General features: G+C 38.4%; 1 protein-coding gene across 3 annotated transcripts in view; it reads right to left on the bottom strand.

Annotated features, from left to right (window-relative positions):
• The window catches only part of LOC139145555 (active breakpoint cluster region-related protein-like), a 52,391-nt gene that overhangs the window by 30,983 nt on the left and 4,455 nt on the right, over positions 1-16,953 (bottom strand). The window contains exons 2-3 of one of the 3 annotated variants that reach the window (XM_070716788.1): positions 6,376-6,458; positions 722-844 (exon numbers count right to left, since the gene is read on the bottom strand). In XM_070716788.1, the coding sequence (XP_070572889.1) occupies positions 722-844; positions 6,376-6,458 (206 nt within the window). Of the gene's footprint in view, positions 1-721; positions 845-3,152; positions 3,361-6,375; positions 6,459-16,953 lie in introns of those variants that run through there. The other 2 variants (XM_070716790.1, XM_070716789.1) reach the window with 2 other exon arrangements.

The raw sequence follows: 16,953 nt of genomic DNA, 5'->3' as shown, positions 1-16,953 counted from the left end.
CCCTGAACAAATTTCATCTAAACATGATAGTTACACTGAGTATAACGTCTATTATCACAGTGGTTTTGATATAAACATAATGTGAGCATGTGAACTTGAACCCAGTAAAACTTAGAGAGTCGACCCTAGGTCTGTTTTGATTCAGTCTGCCAAATACAGTCATGGAAGCTGTAGTAATTAGTAGATTTGGGTTCAATGTGCAGTGTAACGATTCGATGCCAACATATGCCAAGAATAACCCAAAACTTTACACAAGAACAAACTCTGTATTCTGAAGTTTGAGCCATACACTGGCACAATACATATCGGAGAGATTATACATTTAGATTTTAGAATTGTAAGAGATGACATGTTACTGTTTTCACTTCATCATCTTGGATGTTTCAAACAAAAGGTATTGGAGGGGAGGTAACACATGTATAAAATTTACTGTTACTATAAATAGGCCAAACACTGAAAAATTACATTAACAATTACATTTTATATTGCTTTATGTTATTGCATATTCCATATTAAGTACATGTATACAAGGTCAAATGCTTTTATTCACCTTCTCAATTTGCAAAGCATTCTGGGAAGAAACATCATTTTCAATCTAAAATACCACTTTCTGATAATATTCATTCTGCTATGATCACCCTGATATCTCTTACCAAACTCATATACAAACAGACAGTGTCCAAGGGGAATGGACAGATAGCTTGATGTACAAGGTACTTACATGTCTAAGTGTTTCCAGACATTCTCGGTAAACGGCATCGCTTTCCAAGATTCCTGCCACGACCAGCTTTCTCATGTCCACTGGACCGGAAATCACCGACTTACGACGAACAGGGGTTACAGGCTGTCATGAAAACAGTAATATTTAGTTAGGTGTGCTTCTGAAGGCATCCAAAATTAACTTCTTGATGACCAAGAATTCATGGATAATGGTTCTCAAGTTATGAATATTTCAGTACGTTAAAGGTTAGTGAAGACAGTATCACCAAATCTGATTTAAATTATTTCTGAAGGAGCAGTTGATTTTGCTATGTTAGAAAGCAACTATTTTGAGTACTGTAAATACAAGGAAAACTGCAAAACAATATGTGTTTGTGACAGTGTTATTCCTTTTTAGATTGCTTGTATTTATTTCTGATGTTCCTGTTTCAGTCTAGTCTTCAAGCCTGTAATCCACGATATAACGCACCCTGGTTACAGCGTAGGCAAAATAGGGAAAGCACAGCTGTGAGATGAAATAAATGTTCCCTGTTTGGTGATACAGTAATGTGTCAACTAAATACATGAAAAAGTCTGTTTCATTCTTTGGTGGTGTATTGTGGCAAAATATTACGTTCAACTTCATGCTTGCTCCTAAAAATAACATTCCAGAACTAAACATGAATACATAATTCCCTTCGACACAATACAATTAATCTCTATCTTTACCATACACTCAGGGTTTTCTCTGACAGGGATCTAATCATGGACCCTAGAGAACTTAGGATCTACATGTATGATCCGATATATTTTTGACTGTGGTATCTTGATACTGCATTAGCAAATGCCTGACAGGATTATTCCTAGGCATGTAACTTAGTCTAAGATGCTAAAATTCCAATAGTGGAATTCGCACGGAAGCAGCCGTAGGTTCTGTCTGTGAGCGCTGTGGAATGGACACATGGCTAAGCTGAAGACAACTATATGTACATGCACATGTATGATCCCTCTACTACACAATTTCATTGCATGAAAAACCCCATTGACATTTCTAGTTTTGTCAGCAATTCAAATTATCACTGCCTTCTTGTTGAGTGAATTTTTTGAAACAATAGTTTTGAGACCTTGAAGAGTGAGTGTGCAAGCAATGGATTTACACTGAATCATAATTGAGCAATAAACCACACAGAGTGACGCTATATGACAGGATTTTGACAAGTTCAAGACATGTATCCATCGAGTGATAGCAAGTGCATATACATACATATATGGAGTGAACTGGTCAAAACTAAGTAGTATACCCGTTGCTGACGTGGTTTATTGCTAATATATCATAACAGTATATTGAAATTCTGTCATAAAATTTTTAAAAAGGAAATTTTATATAAACAAGAGCACAAGCGAGTTACAACCATACTATATCCCAAATATAGCATGGTTATTTTCACATCTCAACCAATCGGATCACTTCATTTGCCCCATTATCATTAAGATTATCACACTGGCCCATAACTTTGCTACGAAATATCACACTGAACCATAACTTTGCTACGGAATAGATCAACAAAACTTTTGTAGAGAAAAGACACTTTAAAGTGATATCAGCATGACATATGGCACCTCATCACATCATCCGGTCACAATAGACATTGTTATATATTGAGAAGTCAAGCTTACAAGAACAATACACATGTAATTGGCAGGATTAATTGATTTTGCAGCACACATGGGGGTAATTGATTTAAATACACACTCCCACACCATTAGGTATGTATGAATTAAAGACTAAATAATAGCACTCTTAAACATGATGTATTCACAGCACTTACGGCAGAGTACCAAACAGGGGCATGATACATGTACATGCAAAAATAGTATACAATATTATACATGCCAAACATGAATTGTTAAAATTGATGTTCTAAAATTGTTTTTTACATATTTGGGAAAATATCTCAGGATACATCAAATTGAATTTGGGCGTCCTAACTCAAGCGTACATATCTCAGTGAATAACCAAAAAATACTGGCTCTGAACATTGCAATGAAGAGGGGACTATTTTTAGAGTGCACTGTTCCATGCATGCATGTATGCAGGGCGGGCCATGACATACGCACACAGACACGCAAGAAGTGTTTTTCTTTTCAATGATATTGAATTACACATTCTAGAGAAGATAATGATTAACATTCCTCAGGATAGAGCTCACTATTTTCATAAATAGCAGTGTGCTTTCAAAAATTGCAGGAAAGAATTTTTGGCAGTGAAAAAAGTCATGGATAATTCTGTTGACTGTGAAGATTGCTTTGTTACAGTTGACCATAGCATGACCTTAAACGATGACACGTTCTTGGAACATTTGTCTATTTCAGGACCACAACAGAAATACATTAAAAAGACATTTACATAATTCTGCCACAAAATATGCCCTTAAAACACCACAATTACTCACACATCCCAGAAAACCGGCCAAACATTTCCTCATGTCCAGTTCATAACGGCAACCTTACCGAGTCCTCCTACAGATGTTACTGTCACCGACAGATGCCTGGCTTGTCCGACACAATTTATCACCAAATACTTGCACGCTAAGGTCACAAGAGACCGCAGTTCAACATGATAGCTGCATGTGCTGTTGACGGCAAGACACGGTGATTCACCCCACCCATATGCCAACACTCTTTTCTTTATGGCAAAGGCACACGTTCTAGGGTTATTTAATACATCACATATTACCAGCGCCTTTTCAATATTCATATTCATTTGTTTCTTCATCTCTTAGTCACTTGAAACCATTTGGCCATTGTATGCTAATAGGTCACACTGTGTCAAATTGGCCAGCTGGTTCTACAAGACATCTGCCACAATTAACCTCCTATCAAAACTGAATGATAAACATTGGTATACGGAAATGATTTTCCTGATAAGGGAGGCAATGCCTTTCAAGAGTCAGTGCTTGATCAAATACATGTCAAGCTATACACTGACTTTTCAATGTAGTAAATTTGAATCATGTTCGCCTTGCGGCATTTAAATAAAATCCTGTATTTCAGAAAATAGGACTGGGGAAGTCAACAATTTTTTAACAATAAGCCAAAGAATTATAACATTGCGGATTTGACAGAGTCCTTTTTGATTTATGAAAAATTTGCATCAAACAAACTCTTGTTGATGCAAATTCTACATGTTTATTCAATAGTTGAAAGTAAACATATCTGGAATTATTTCACTATGAAAATCAAGATTTAATCATGGCACAAATCAGTTTCCATTAATAGTAAAGTATAGCACACAATTCTGAGAAAGGTGACAGAACAACGTGACAAAGTACGCCTCAATAGTGACGTAAAAAAATTGACCGACAATTAAAAGATTTATGATGGTTGCTCCATGAAGCCAAAAAAAGTGAAACAGTATTTTATTAACATATGACATCATTATATTGACAATTCTTCTTTAATGGATTTTAAGTGATTAAAAATCCATTGAGAAGTGAGCTCTTTCAACATAGCATATACACCTATAGTTTGCTATTGTCTCAGGCAAAGTGATTGTTTATTATGAACATGCTATATGACTCACTTTAGCTGATACTTTATTTGAACTGCAATTTGAGATAGGAAATGGGAGTTAAAAGTCAAACAAAATTCTCTAGTATATATTTGATCATAAGGCGTGATTCATTTTTGCAGCTGCTTTTATGGTTTCTTTGTGTGTGGTGTTCATCAAACTGGCTGAGCAATACCAAATTGTTTTCAGGCAAGAATTTCATGCAGAATTGTATTTTCATACAACATTTTAATATTTGTCATGAGTTTGCAAATGCCTTTTTCATGTCACACACAACACTTCGGTAAATCTCCAAATCTAAGTCTTTCCTTTTCATTCTGTTATTTTTTTTTCCCTTACAAGATTTCTGAATGCATGGCAGAAGACAACAGCATGTCTGGCGCAGACTACAGTACTGATAGGAAGTGCCAGTAGCAAAGTGAAATGGACCGTCAAATAGCCTGAATAGTATATTGAGGGACTGCTTTGTAGGGACAGTGGAACCATGCAGTGAATAGATGGTCTACCAACTTGTAAACATAGTTTCACACACTCAAGCTGCTTTCAACGTGAGAGTAGTGATAATAGTATAAAGAATCATAACCACATTTCAATCTTTCATATTCTTTCCCTTAACCTTTGAGCGCCAAAGTAAATTTTTGCCACCCTTATGAAACAAACCAAAATTTTTGTCCGAGTTTTGCCAAAATTTTGATAAAAAACTGTGGTCGATGAAGTGTTGTGTTCATTTGGTCTAAAATTATCAGAAAAATTACAGAAAAGTTCATTAAAATTGGTAAAATGTTGCACTAAAATTTTGGAGGGAAAAAATACGGCACTCAAAGGGTTAACACTTGTATTCTTCCTATTCAAACAAAATTTGTGTACTGTAATCATAGACCCTAGTGAACACTTAGCTCTGTGCTGTAATACTTTCATTAAAATATAGCATATCTATTTTGCTTAGGTACACTTGATGCATCTTATGACTTTTCAATTCAATTTTTTCTAAAACTGAGATAACATACAGTGAACAAGTTCTCTGCTGGGGACACTACTAAGATAACTCCAAATGTCTTTCTTTTCACGTATTTTGTTCGATTCTATTTAGAACACTTGGCTTCCACAGCTGTTCCTGTCAGACAGTAAAGTCCAATAGCCTCGTCTGCACATTTGACACATTACATAGACATGCATATAGATTTCATCTTTCCTTTTTTATAAGAAAATCATTCTCTACTTTGTCTCATCCGCACGTACAGGATGTCACAAACATCAAATAATGTTCTTTTTATAAGGTTCACATTATTGTTTACAGGACTGACAGCCAGCATTAGCCTGCCACTCTTTTGACACAATGCCACAACTGTATCCCTGGGCATGGCCATATTAATCACGACTCCATGTGTCGGGTCTCTCTCGTCAATTATTGGTACAAACGACAGGTGGCATGCTGTATCAACATGCATAATCTACCATGTGTCCCCATTTCTGTATTCATTCAAAATTACGAAAGACAACATTTCAAAACCAACGTTAATAATATTAATCCTCATTCTACCAGGCTCCATAGACAAACCATAGAAATGACTACAACTTGGGAGAGAGAGGATCTGAGGATTCTGTTTTGAAACTTGCCACAAAAGTCTAACTCTGAACAGTCATTCAGCCAGAACATCTGTAAACAGATTGATGATCACAGCTTCAAGAAAGGAGAATGGATACCGTACCTGTCAGTATGCCGATGGCGAAATGCCGATGGCGAAATTTACCAAAGTTGGTGATCATATCTTACATGTGATGTAATTTGTAGTGTTTGTGATTATTTGGAGTCTGACGAAAAATAGATTTTATGAATGACTCTGGCACATATACGTCATGGAAATAGTTATGTAACATGACATCTTAATGCGATATGCATGCATTTCAGAATTTATATTCACTTTCTAAAACTACTCTCATGTCGAGCCTCCACTCTTCATTATGGAGAGGGGGTTCTATGCATATGTAGCTTTCTGTGTAAGTACATAACATTTTTGCTTTGCAGACTCTTTTGAAGTAATTGTTAGTACACGTATAATATCACCTATATATGTGAAATGACTGGTAACATATGTATCACTTACCACCGCCAAAGAATTAAGAGAAGCACCTTCTTGATCTTGGTATCTAACAGACTTCTTCGAACTACTGCTTGACGACTTGGCACCTTCAAGAAAGGAGAACGGGATACCGTGCCGGTTAGTATGCCGATGGCGAAATTTACCCCGGAAGAAATGGACCTGTTGGGTATGGTTTGAATGCAAGACCATCAAAGGTCTGCGTTGGTTGCCGGTATCAGTTTTGCCTTCGCTGCAAAGTTCACTCATTTTGTTGAGATGTTTTTGACAAACAATACAAAACTGATGGGTTCTAACGACAAAACTTAAAGACCGAAGTTCTTTTTGTAGGCTATAGTGATTTGGCAGGCCAACATCAAACCCTGAGCTTGATCTGCATGGACTATGTTGACCACCGATTTGAAAACCTGAAACCGTTGGAAAGTCAATGAATAATGTACTTTGAATGACTGCGTGGTGAATCTGTTAAACTGAAACGTGACCTTTTGAACTCAGTTACCGTTTTAAACCAGCAGTGCGTCAAGGTGATCAATAGACAGTTTTCGGTCATTTTTGTTTGATTTTAATTCCCCTGATAAAGTTTTCCCCATTCACAAACTAGCGTAAATTGCTGACTGAATCCGAACAAAGACAACACGTGACAGAAAAACTTCAAATTTATGAGACAAACTAGTCAAGCATATTCACCATATTGACAATATTCAATTTTGAAATACATGTATTGTCGAATGATGACGTACAATGGAAAACTGGACTTTTAAGAGGGATTGAATTATTACTATCTTAGTTGCTGGCTGAGTTGAACAAAGAACCGTTTTGAATCATAAAGTATATGAGATCAATTGTGTTTTGCATGACGTCACGTCCCAGTTCAACCTTGTATCATTTGTACAATGTGATTTTAGTAGTTGGGGTTGAATGTGAAATCTGCATCATGTAAACCTACAGAGAACACACCGATAGAATTACATTTGACTTGAAAAGGACAAGTTTTCTTGTGTCTATTGAGGACTGATCTCTGAAAGGTACTATTCAGTACATAGAGTGTCAATGAAAAATGTTTGCAAGCATTCAACTCCACCGAGTTCCCTTTTTTTAAATTAAAAGTTTACAGACTTCCTACTGGCGCGATACAAAATATCTCAATGTATTTAACCGTCTTTGATATTTCATTGTTTTTCTTTTCAAGTTTATTTTGTAAGGATTCCGACAATTTGTTGCTATTCCCTTCCTGATTTTGTGAGCACCTTCATGTTTGCCAAGCGATCACAAGATTGAGCTGTGACTTTATGAAAACTCTGACACGTGCACATTTCTCATTAGGGTATTTTTGCCTCATGACAAAATACCTAACGTTTGGGTGGGGGCATGTGAACATTTAATAAACCCTTCTGGACTTGCAAAAGGGAAGGAATCATGGAGTTATTACTGCTAATGCATAAAACTTGGTTCAATAGAGCTATGCTGCCTAATACTTCTCGAGCTGTACACCGTGATAACTTTTTAAAGTAGAACGTGCCGGGGACAGCTACGCAGACTCTCAGACTTTTACAATTCTTTTCTAATCTAGCACTTGTGGGGGCTCATTTTAAAACTCTTGGTGTAAGAAATATTTTAACTGTCTTAATATTCGAGAATCGAAAATTGTGTTTTCCTCCATAGAGTTAACACAGGGATGGCGGCCATTTTGAATTTTTAATATCGGTAAATCTTGAGTAATTTGTTTCTCTAGTACCAAACTTTGCACGATGACCCTTAATTTTCACTCTTGATTTTGAAAGTGAATGTTGAAAGATACCTTGAATAAAGTTTGAGCAAATTTTAAGTCTTTCACTACTGAGGCATGTACAACCTTAACCCTTTTCCTGCCGAGCGCCCTTGTCCGTTATTCTCCCAAGTCAGTAGAAAACCGCCCCATAATATGTGCCTGCAAAAGATTGGCTCTCCTGCATGTTATCCTGCCAGGCATTTTGGCAGAAATCGCCCATTTTCAGGGTAGTTTTAGCCGTACTTATACGTGTTAGACTTCGATAATTTCTACATGCCCGTAGACAGGGGAAGGAGCTCAAGGGTTGCTGCAGAAAAAAATTGAGGTCACCGGCTTTGTTTGCCCCTGGGAGTGCGTCATTTTATTGCCGTTTCATGTTATTTTTCGGAAATAAACTCCTTCAGTATTACGTACGTCCGCTAGGCACAAACATCACCTCACTCGTCTGTTAGTCAGAGACCCTGAGGGTCGTGCTAGGGGTGCAGCAGCACCGTCAAACCTGTCCTGTTTCCCCAGGGTAGGGTCAATTGAATACGTACCTCCAACGACTTGGCAGTGTAGCACAAAAACTACGTTTTTGCCGTTGTATTAACGACATGGCTGAGCCATTGAAGCACAGCTTTACGTAGTTTTGCCAGCTCAGTTGGGAGTTGGCTTACGAGTGTTACGTTCATTACTGACTTAATCGAGTGGTCCTCAGTCAGGTACGGGTTTGTACCGACATGGCTTGGGCTGCAGCTAACCAGTGATAACCAGTCACTACCCCCAAGTCTTCAGTTCACTTTTGCGATGCACGGGTGCAACGCAATATGCTTCCATTGTTCTAGCCATCGACGTGTCCACATGCTGGCAGCCATATTGTACTGCTAGCTGGTTTGCATAACAAAAGCAGTCCCTGCTAAATGCAGGCGGTATCCCCGTACATGTAGCATATTGACCTCATGTGCCCTTTTGAATTCTCTGTACGCAAACAGCGTACGTAGTTACCAATGCGTCGGCAAGAGGATACGTTTGCCTGCAAACCAGAGCCAGTACTTCGGACGGTGGAATAAATAAAAAATCCAAAGCTACGTCCATTGAATGGCACGGCCAAGGCAGTGAAGGACGTTGCCTGGCTTGAACTTGCAGAGCTGAAGCCCAGCTTAGTACGTCGGACACCAGTTTGTAATGGTATTTCCGAGTCGTTCATATCCGTTCCATGGGAGGAACAAGTCGAGCCGTCCCGTCAAAAATACGTTATCATTTTCAGTCACGCACAACTGAATAAGTGACTTTCGTCTCGCACCATCGGCATATCTGCCAAGTCGTTTGCAAGAGGTAGCCTTCTAGATTAGCATTGCCGAGTTGGTCAAGTTCGGCAGCAATCTGTATAGTGCCAGGCAGCCAAGTACGTCCAACTCCGCCAGAAAACGTCACCATGCTATCCTGCCAAGTCCGCTAAAAAGCGGTAAAAAAAAACCAGCCCCCCTCGGGTGTGGGGGACTGGCGGACAGGTTTCTGCACCTTTCCCTGTCCTTGGACTCCCTGTGAACCCATTTCGAGAGCAAACGCCGTTCCTCGCCCAAAACCTGTCCTCGAACGACCCCTAGCGTGAGCAAGGGTTTGCTACACGTAGTTCCGTCGACTAGGCAGGAAAGGGGGTACCAAAAAGGAGCCCGATTTCCACCGCCTTAGGAGGATAACGGCCGTGGCTGCTCAGCTTCTAGCTACATGTACACCGAATTTCAAGCGGATTTTCACCGACTTGGCAGGAAAAGGGTTAAAGAAGGAACCAAGCTGCTTTGCTGCAATACATTACATGAGACACACAAAGTACATTGTACTGTTTATCATCGTGAAAATGTTACTTGTTTGGTAAGAGCAAACCACTTTCACTTTCCTTGTTGACATAACATTTGAAAACATCAAACTACTGACAAATCCCCTATTTCGCATGTATCTGGCAGCCCAAGATTACAATACAAACAACATAGCATGATCTTGTTTAAAGGAAAAGTCTTGAATGAGAGTTCAAGTCATAATCATCAAATTTCTTGGTTACTTTGATATGATGAATGGGAAATCTGAGTACCACAACTCCTATTCGTACTGCAAAGAGTGTACTTAAAGAGATGTATTACAACCTTGTTCCATACTTTCAGAATGAATGAATGAATGCACAGTACTGTGTGAGAATTTGAACAATGTCTCCTGTTGATTCTCAAAACCCTGTAGTACATTTACTTCATGTATAAATATATAAAAGCAACAATGTTGCTATTTCAAATGAAACAGCAGCATTAAACCAAGTTTACACTGTATCTTTACGACAATTAAGGAACATTTTTCCTGATAGCATCAAGGACAATTTCCTGTTGTGGTTTTTGGTGTGTGTTTTCTGCTATTAATGACTCTGACATTTTATCAAGAACTTGACCTTGATGTGACCCTTCAGCCTTTTCTAAGAAATTGTGACCGTTTAAAAGTGAATTACATATCATCATCAGGTTTGTGTTTGCAAAGTCAGATACAAAGCGCAGTACTTAAGCTTTTCAGGTCCAAGTTTTTCCATAACAGACATATGAACAAAGATTACTTGACTCATGCTGTGCCATATTATAACTAATTACTACCCTAGGGGGTATTGTTACTCTTCACTTACCACGAAAGATACCCTAAGGCATGTACATTACCGTACATGTTGATCATTACATGTATCATCAGGCATGCTGCAGTATCTTCTGACAATATTCATACATCAGCTTCTGATTGACCCCAAATGTTTAATGAACTAACATTGGTTCATTTACCCCATTTAGAATTAAAGCTATATTGGCCAATGAAAATGATAGTTTAGGATTTTAAATGTGTAACAACATTATTTGTGGAAAGGTTAGATGTAGCTCAACTGTCTTTTTAAGACCTCGGGTTCTCCCCATGGGAATTTTGAAAGGTGGGCCAGTCCTCGTTTTTTTTTGAGCAATCTATTCACATGTAAATAACCATTCAAAAGAACACATTTTCATGACAAGAGGATATGCAAATTATCTTTTGTTATGTAAAGTGACCGTGCAGCCCCACTTTTTTTTCAAGATTTGGAGAATACTTGGTACAATAAAATGAAGACATCTTGTATAGGTATGCAATTGTATGCATGTATAAGCCACAATGTAATTATTATACTTAGGGGTCGTCGATAATAAAAGCTGACGCACAAGAAACGTAATTCCTTTGTTTTACTTGAAACCCCCTCCCCCCAAAAAAACCGAAAGTTCTTATGCGAAATCAATTTTGTATTATGACGCCTTTTCTGACAAACCCACACGCACCTCTCCGATCTGCACACCCATGAAAAAATACCGGAAGTGCACACTGATCAATAAACCTCCACTTTATACGTATAACGTCTTAAGACACAGAACATTTTAATGTATTTCGCACGTAGGAAAATGTTTCACGTAAATATTTCACGTTGAAAAAGCATGCAAGTTTTATTTCACATTTTGGTCTTTTTGTTGTCTTTTCTGTCTCCGTATTTTGTGGTCATTTTGTTGTCGATGAATTACGAAGGTAGTATTGCGTTCTCGCTGCAAAGTCGCACCTCGAAAACAATAGACGAAAATCCTTATGCGATTTTGACGCACACAAAACGAAATGAGCTTTAACCCCCTCCCCCCTAAACGAAAGAATTACATTTGTCGTGCGTCAGCTTTTATTATCGACGGCCCCTTATGTACAATTGGTATATATTTACACGTCAAAGTTTACATAGACCAATGGTTACATTTAAAGTTCAGAACATCATCAAGAACTACAGTAGGTGAAGCACATAGTATTTTACAGATGTAGTAGACAATATTGTACAGGTATTACATGCTAGCGAGAATCGAGAAGTGAATACAGGAATCAGAGTATACTCAACCAGGTGTGCTTGTTCAGTGATAAAATACCATACAAGGAATGAAATTATAAGTGAAACAAGAGCATGCTGCCATACGTTTACAATGGAGTCAGATTGAACAGCGTGAATTTTCAATTCTAATATCCTACCTCCTTGAAGTGACACCTCAATGTGTACACAGCACCACAAAAGTAAGGGCTAACGGAGGTCACGTTTATTAAACACAGGACACACCAGTGAATTAACAATGCTATGTCACACACCGCACAATAAATGACTTTTAATCAAAGTGGATAACTACAACTACTACAAGAGACCTCTGGACTTCCGCCTTTCCCAGACTTTGGAAATGGACTCTCAGGTATTTCATGCACAGCTGAGAAATTCTGAAGCCAGATTAGTGAGAACCACTGAGATATTTAGTCCCTGTCATGGCATTTTAACTGTGTTTACTTTACAAACCCAACCCTGCATAAAGTAATTGACAAGGTAGAGTTTACAGTACTTCCTTTGAAATGTCAGCTATATGGCAGGAAATTGGGAAATCCAAGGGAAAAAGTTCACTACCAAATTCCCCTGTAATTCAATTCAAACTTATTCGGGTGGTCCTGACACCCCCATCTTCGCTTGCCAAGGTCTCCGCTCCGGGCAGCTGGATGCTTCCCGAAATCAGACCTTGGCTGATAGACCCCCTAAATCGTGTTTTTTAAAGCGCCACCACACGACTGTATGTGACCAGTAAATAGCCAATCAGATAATCGGTTACAGCGAATGTAGTTGTATAGGTCTTTTCCCACTTTTTTCTCGGTGTTACATTTACAAGTATTCGTGGTCGCTGTTTACATTTCATGCTACTGAAATCTACTGCTGAAATCACTGATGTGTTCAAAACGTTAAAACAAAGGCCCAGCCGCCAGCGCGTCGTACCGCAAGATATTCCCGTCGCTCAACTTGTAAGGTGAAAACATCAACCCGCCAAACTCAAAAGATCGTGACGCGAAATAGAAAAGTTCTACCCGCCGAAGTAACTCTGTTAAACCACTCCTCCAATTTTAACCTCAAAATTTCACGATAAACCCATTACTCAGACGTTGTTCGGACATTGTTGTCCTATCAACTGGCGCGGCCGGCAGCTATTCTGTTGTTCATATCTTTGGAAAATTGTAAACATTGTGAGACGATTAACAGGATTTACCAGAACAGAACACCGACACGCCGCGGGAGAAACAACTGGAAGCGTGGCTCGAAAACGTGGACTAGGACTTTGTGAAATATGCTAGAACTGGAAATTAAAGAACCGGATTTAATTTGGGTGTCTTTCAAAAAAAAATTGACCTATTCATCACAGCAAGCAATATACTCATCGGTGAATTTTTCATTGACTACAAGCGTCAGCAAGCAATATAAGCTTACTCATCGGTGAATTTTTCATAGATTACAAGCGTCAGTTTTTTCAAAGTCATCTTCTGCACTATCGCCAAATTTATTCGTCGATTTTTTTTCTTAGGGAGATATCTAATGCCCGTAACTTTATCCCCATCACGCAGTAAGATTTCCCCATGCATGACAATCAAATCCTGTATTAAACTCGGGCAAGATTGCCTTCCCACTCCTAAATCTCCGTTTGAGCCATTAGGGCATTAGGGTGTCACAGGACGAATGTAAACCAGAGACTTGGTTCAAGTCGGTGAATTTTCAAAAAATAAAATGATTTGTAAAAGTTCCTCGTGTAAAATTTGGTAGCGATCGAACGCGTTTTTAGTCTTATTTAGTCTGTGCAGCTATAGCAGTAGTGAGTTAGTTTGTGCCAGGTATAACTGCCCTGTATCGCGTTCACCCGACTCAACGCGTTCACATAATCCTACTCACACATTTCACATGAAAACAGAACACAGATCATTGCATTCGAGACGTTCACACAACTCACATGTTCACAATCACGCACTTGAACCAAGTCTAGTAAACCAGTAAGTAAATCGAGAGAAAAGCTGTGCACAAACAGTGCGGTGGTCGGCGTTTGGAAGGTAGGCGTGGTTTTCTCTTTGAGTGTAACGCGTGCTCTGATTGGTCCGCCTGATTTTCTAATTCCATCAAACTCCTTAACGCAAAATAGTGGGGGTATCCCGCACGGCGTGGTTAGTGGAAGACTCCTGTCTGGCTAACGAGCCGTGCGAGCGGACGATGTGACACCCCAAGCCAGTGAATGACATATAATACATTCTGTACATACATATAATCTATATTGTGAATGCAAAGTTAGTGTTTGCGTATTACCTAGGAACCAAAACAAACCTGCACAAGGTAACATACACAGATGCTTCACACTGTGTGCCATCCATGCCGCACGAACAGCGGTCTTGTTTCATGTACTTCTGATGAAACGGCAGGATGGTATAATATCAATTTGAGAAGAAAGAATGAATGAACACTACCAAGCAGTGAATTAGAAATAACCCGCACTCTTTCCTGTTTATATTCGGTATCTCTAATTTCTACATGGCGTATCAAATCAACAGTTCAGAGATATGAGCTCACAATTCTGTTACATCACAGAATCAGCTACCACAATAAAGTAGACCCTGACATAGATCAGGATGGCTACATGTAGAAGACTATGATAATTTTTTACCTGGTTTTACTTTTCTTAGTAATATATCTTTATGTATGTCAATAATGTAGTTTAGTATTTCAATGGACTGAACTGCTGTGTCACGACTATTATTTTTAATACCAACATCTTTGGTGGGAAAGAATACATGTACCTGTACACGTATCACTACATGTATCTGCTTAAAATAAATTTAAACATGGTTTTTACTTTCATTTCAGTCTTTTAAAGACTGACAGCACTGTGACAAGATATCATACGATGATGATAAATTATAAATCATCAAGGGTGCTGTACTGATGTCCAGTCTGTAATATAAATATTACACTGGAAAACAAGAAGTTGCTGAAATAAAAGTATGTAGTTTAATACATATACTGCATAATACATAATAAATCCTTATTTGTAGGACTTCTCTTCAAGCACCAAATATCAAAATAGGTTGATTAATATTTCAGTTTTCGATGAATTATACATTCTATCGCAGGAATTACAGATTCAAATATCAAAACAGGTGAAAATCCCCATGAAATCATGCCGACAGAATATGCTGCATGGTTGCAGAACACAATATTTTGGGAGAACTTATTACAGATTTTGTTAAACTTTTGTTCAGCTGTTGGCAATCATAAGTTAATTCAACATGAAGAAGGAAACAGTTTATAAGATTTCCTGACTATAAAGTATAATCAGTTACACGTTCTACAAACAATGCATAAGGACTGAAACCACACTCTCATTTTCTCATTAAGTAAAGATTTTGCTCCTCTTTGTAAGCAATAGAATGTTGTATATGTCAAAAGCTATGTACTGTTCATGACCTGTGACCCCGATGACATAATCATTTTCTGTGTACGCGCTTTCAAACAGGTGCAGTTTCGTTGTATTTCCAAATTTCCACTGGGTGCAGATGACATAAGATGTTTACATGCACATGTACATTTCGGCTTACATTGATATGAGCCCATGAAAGGTAATTTGGGTTAACCAGCAACAACTCAGTGTAAATAAGTATCCATAAACCAGTCCAAGTATACTCCTATCACTCACTCAACACACAGGTGATATGTGTTTTACGGGACAACTGTTACATAAACTTCTTCTGTGACAAAAAGTAAGGAGCGGGGAAATTTATTTTGAGTTCTATAGAGGTCTTGTTGCAGTAATACTTCCTTTTCTTTCCTTGGATGGCAATGACTATTAACCACAGGAAGTTTTAAAATAATTTGACTTCAAAACACTCCTGTTACAATATGTATCGAGAACGTGAACTCTACAATAGAACTTAATTTTAAACTGTGTTTAATAGGGGCACTACATGCATGTACATTCAATCAAGGATGTGGTGTGTAGTTCTTACATTTAAATATATCTGTCCACGCTGAGTTGCTATGCATCCCTCAGCAGGATTGCCAAAGTACAGAGGTCAGTGGTCCAGGCCACCGCTTTGCTTGCCGGATCTTAAGCAAGAGAGTCTATGCCCTGACCAGTGAATTTGCCAATATTCATGTATGTCTGGCAAACTGATGACATGTTGGTAAGTTGTTTGGTAAGTTAATTGTTTGTTGGAGAGCAGTGAACTAGTTTTTCATACAACCAAACACTGCGTGTATAGATGAATTCACATACTTGTGTTCAGTTCTTATAAGAAGTACTGCACTAGTCACAGGTAGCCAATGAAGCTGTTTGTGTCAAATCATGTCACAAATGGTTCATTGGTGGGGTATTCTATCTGTGGACCTAGAAGAGGGCATCTCTTTTACATGTACACGTATGTCCGTGGGCAAGGAAAGCGTAAGGACAAAATCACAGACAGAGGCAGAAGGCAACTTCTGCTATGGGAAGAGAATACTGGATAGTTCTTGTGATTTGGGAGGGGCATTGGGGAGGGGCACTGGAAAGGAAAAATCATGGGTGGGAGGGAAAGCTTTTCAAATGATGATTGGAGGGAAGTTATGAACAGCTCTTGCTTTCCCCTCCAAAATTTTCTTTTGCCCAAGATTGTTTTAAATGCTATAATTACGTGAAAACAATAGGTTAAAATTTTCTGAAATAGGCTGGTTGACAGCCCTTGATTACATGTAGTGACGTACTTCTGTTGCAAAACTTGATCTTTCAATTTGCCTTGTACAGATGCACCATACTGTAGCAACATGTGATTATTTTCATATTGTGAACAGAGTATCGCTGTGTAATATTAGTAAAATCTTAGCATAATGGTAAAACTCTTTAGAAATATTGTTGGAAGGTGATTGCGGACACGCATGCACGAAGACATGAAAATATAAAGTTGAGTGTATCGAAAGGTTTAGACACAGATGAAACTAA

The sequence above is a fragment of the Ptychodera flava genome, chromosome 12 (genome assembly GCF_041260155.1).
Source record: "Ptychodera flava strain L36383 chromosome 12, AS_Pfla_20210202, whole genome shotgun sequence".
NCBI classification, from domain to species: domain Eukaryota; kingdom Metazoa; phylum Hemichordata; class Enteropneusta; family Ptychoderidae; genus Ptychodera; species Ptychodera flava.
Note: the sequence above shows the minus strand (reverse complement) of the source record. Positions and strands in the feature narration are given on the sequence as shown.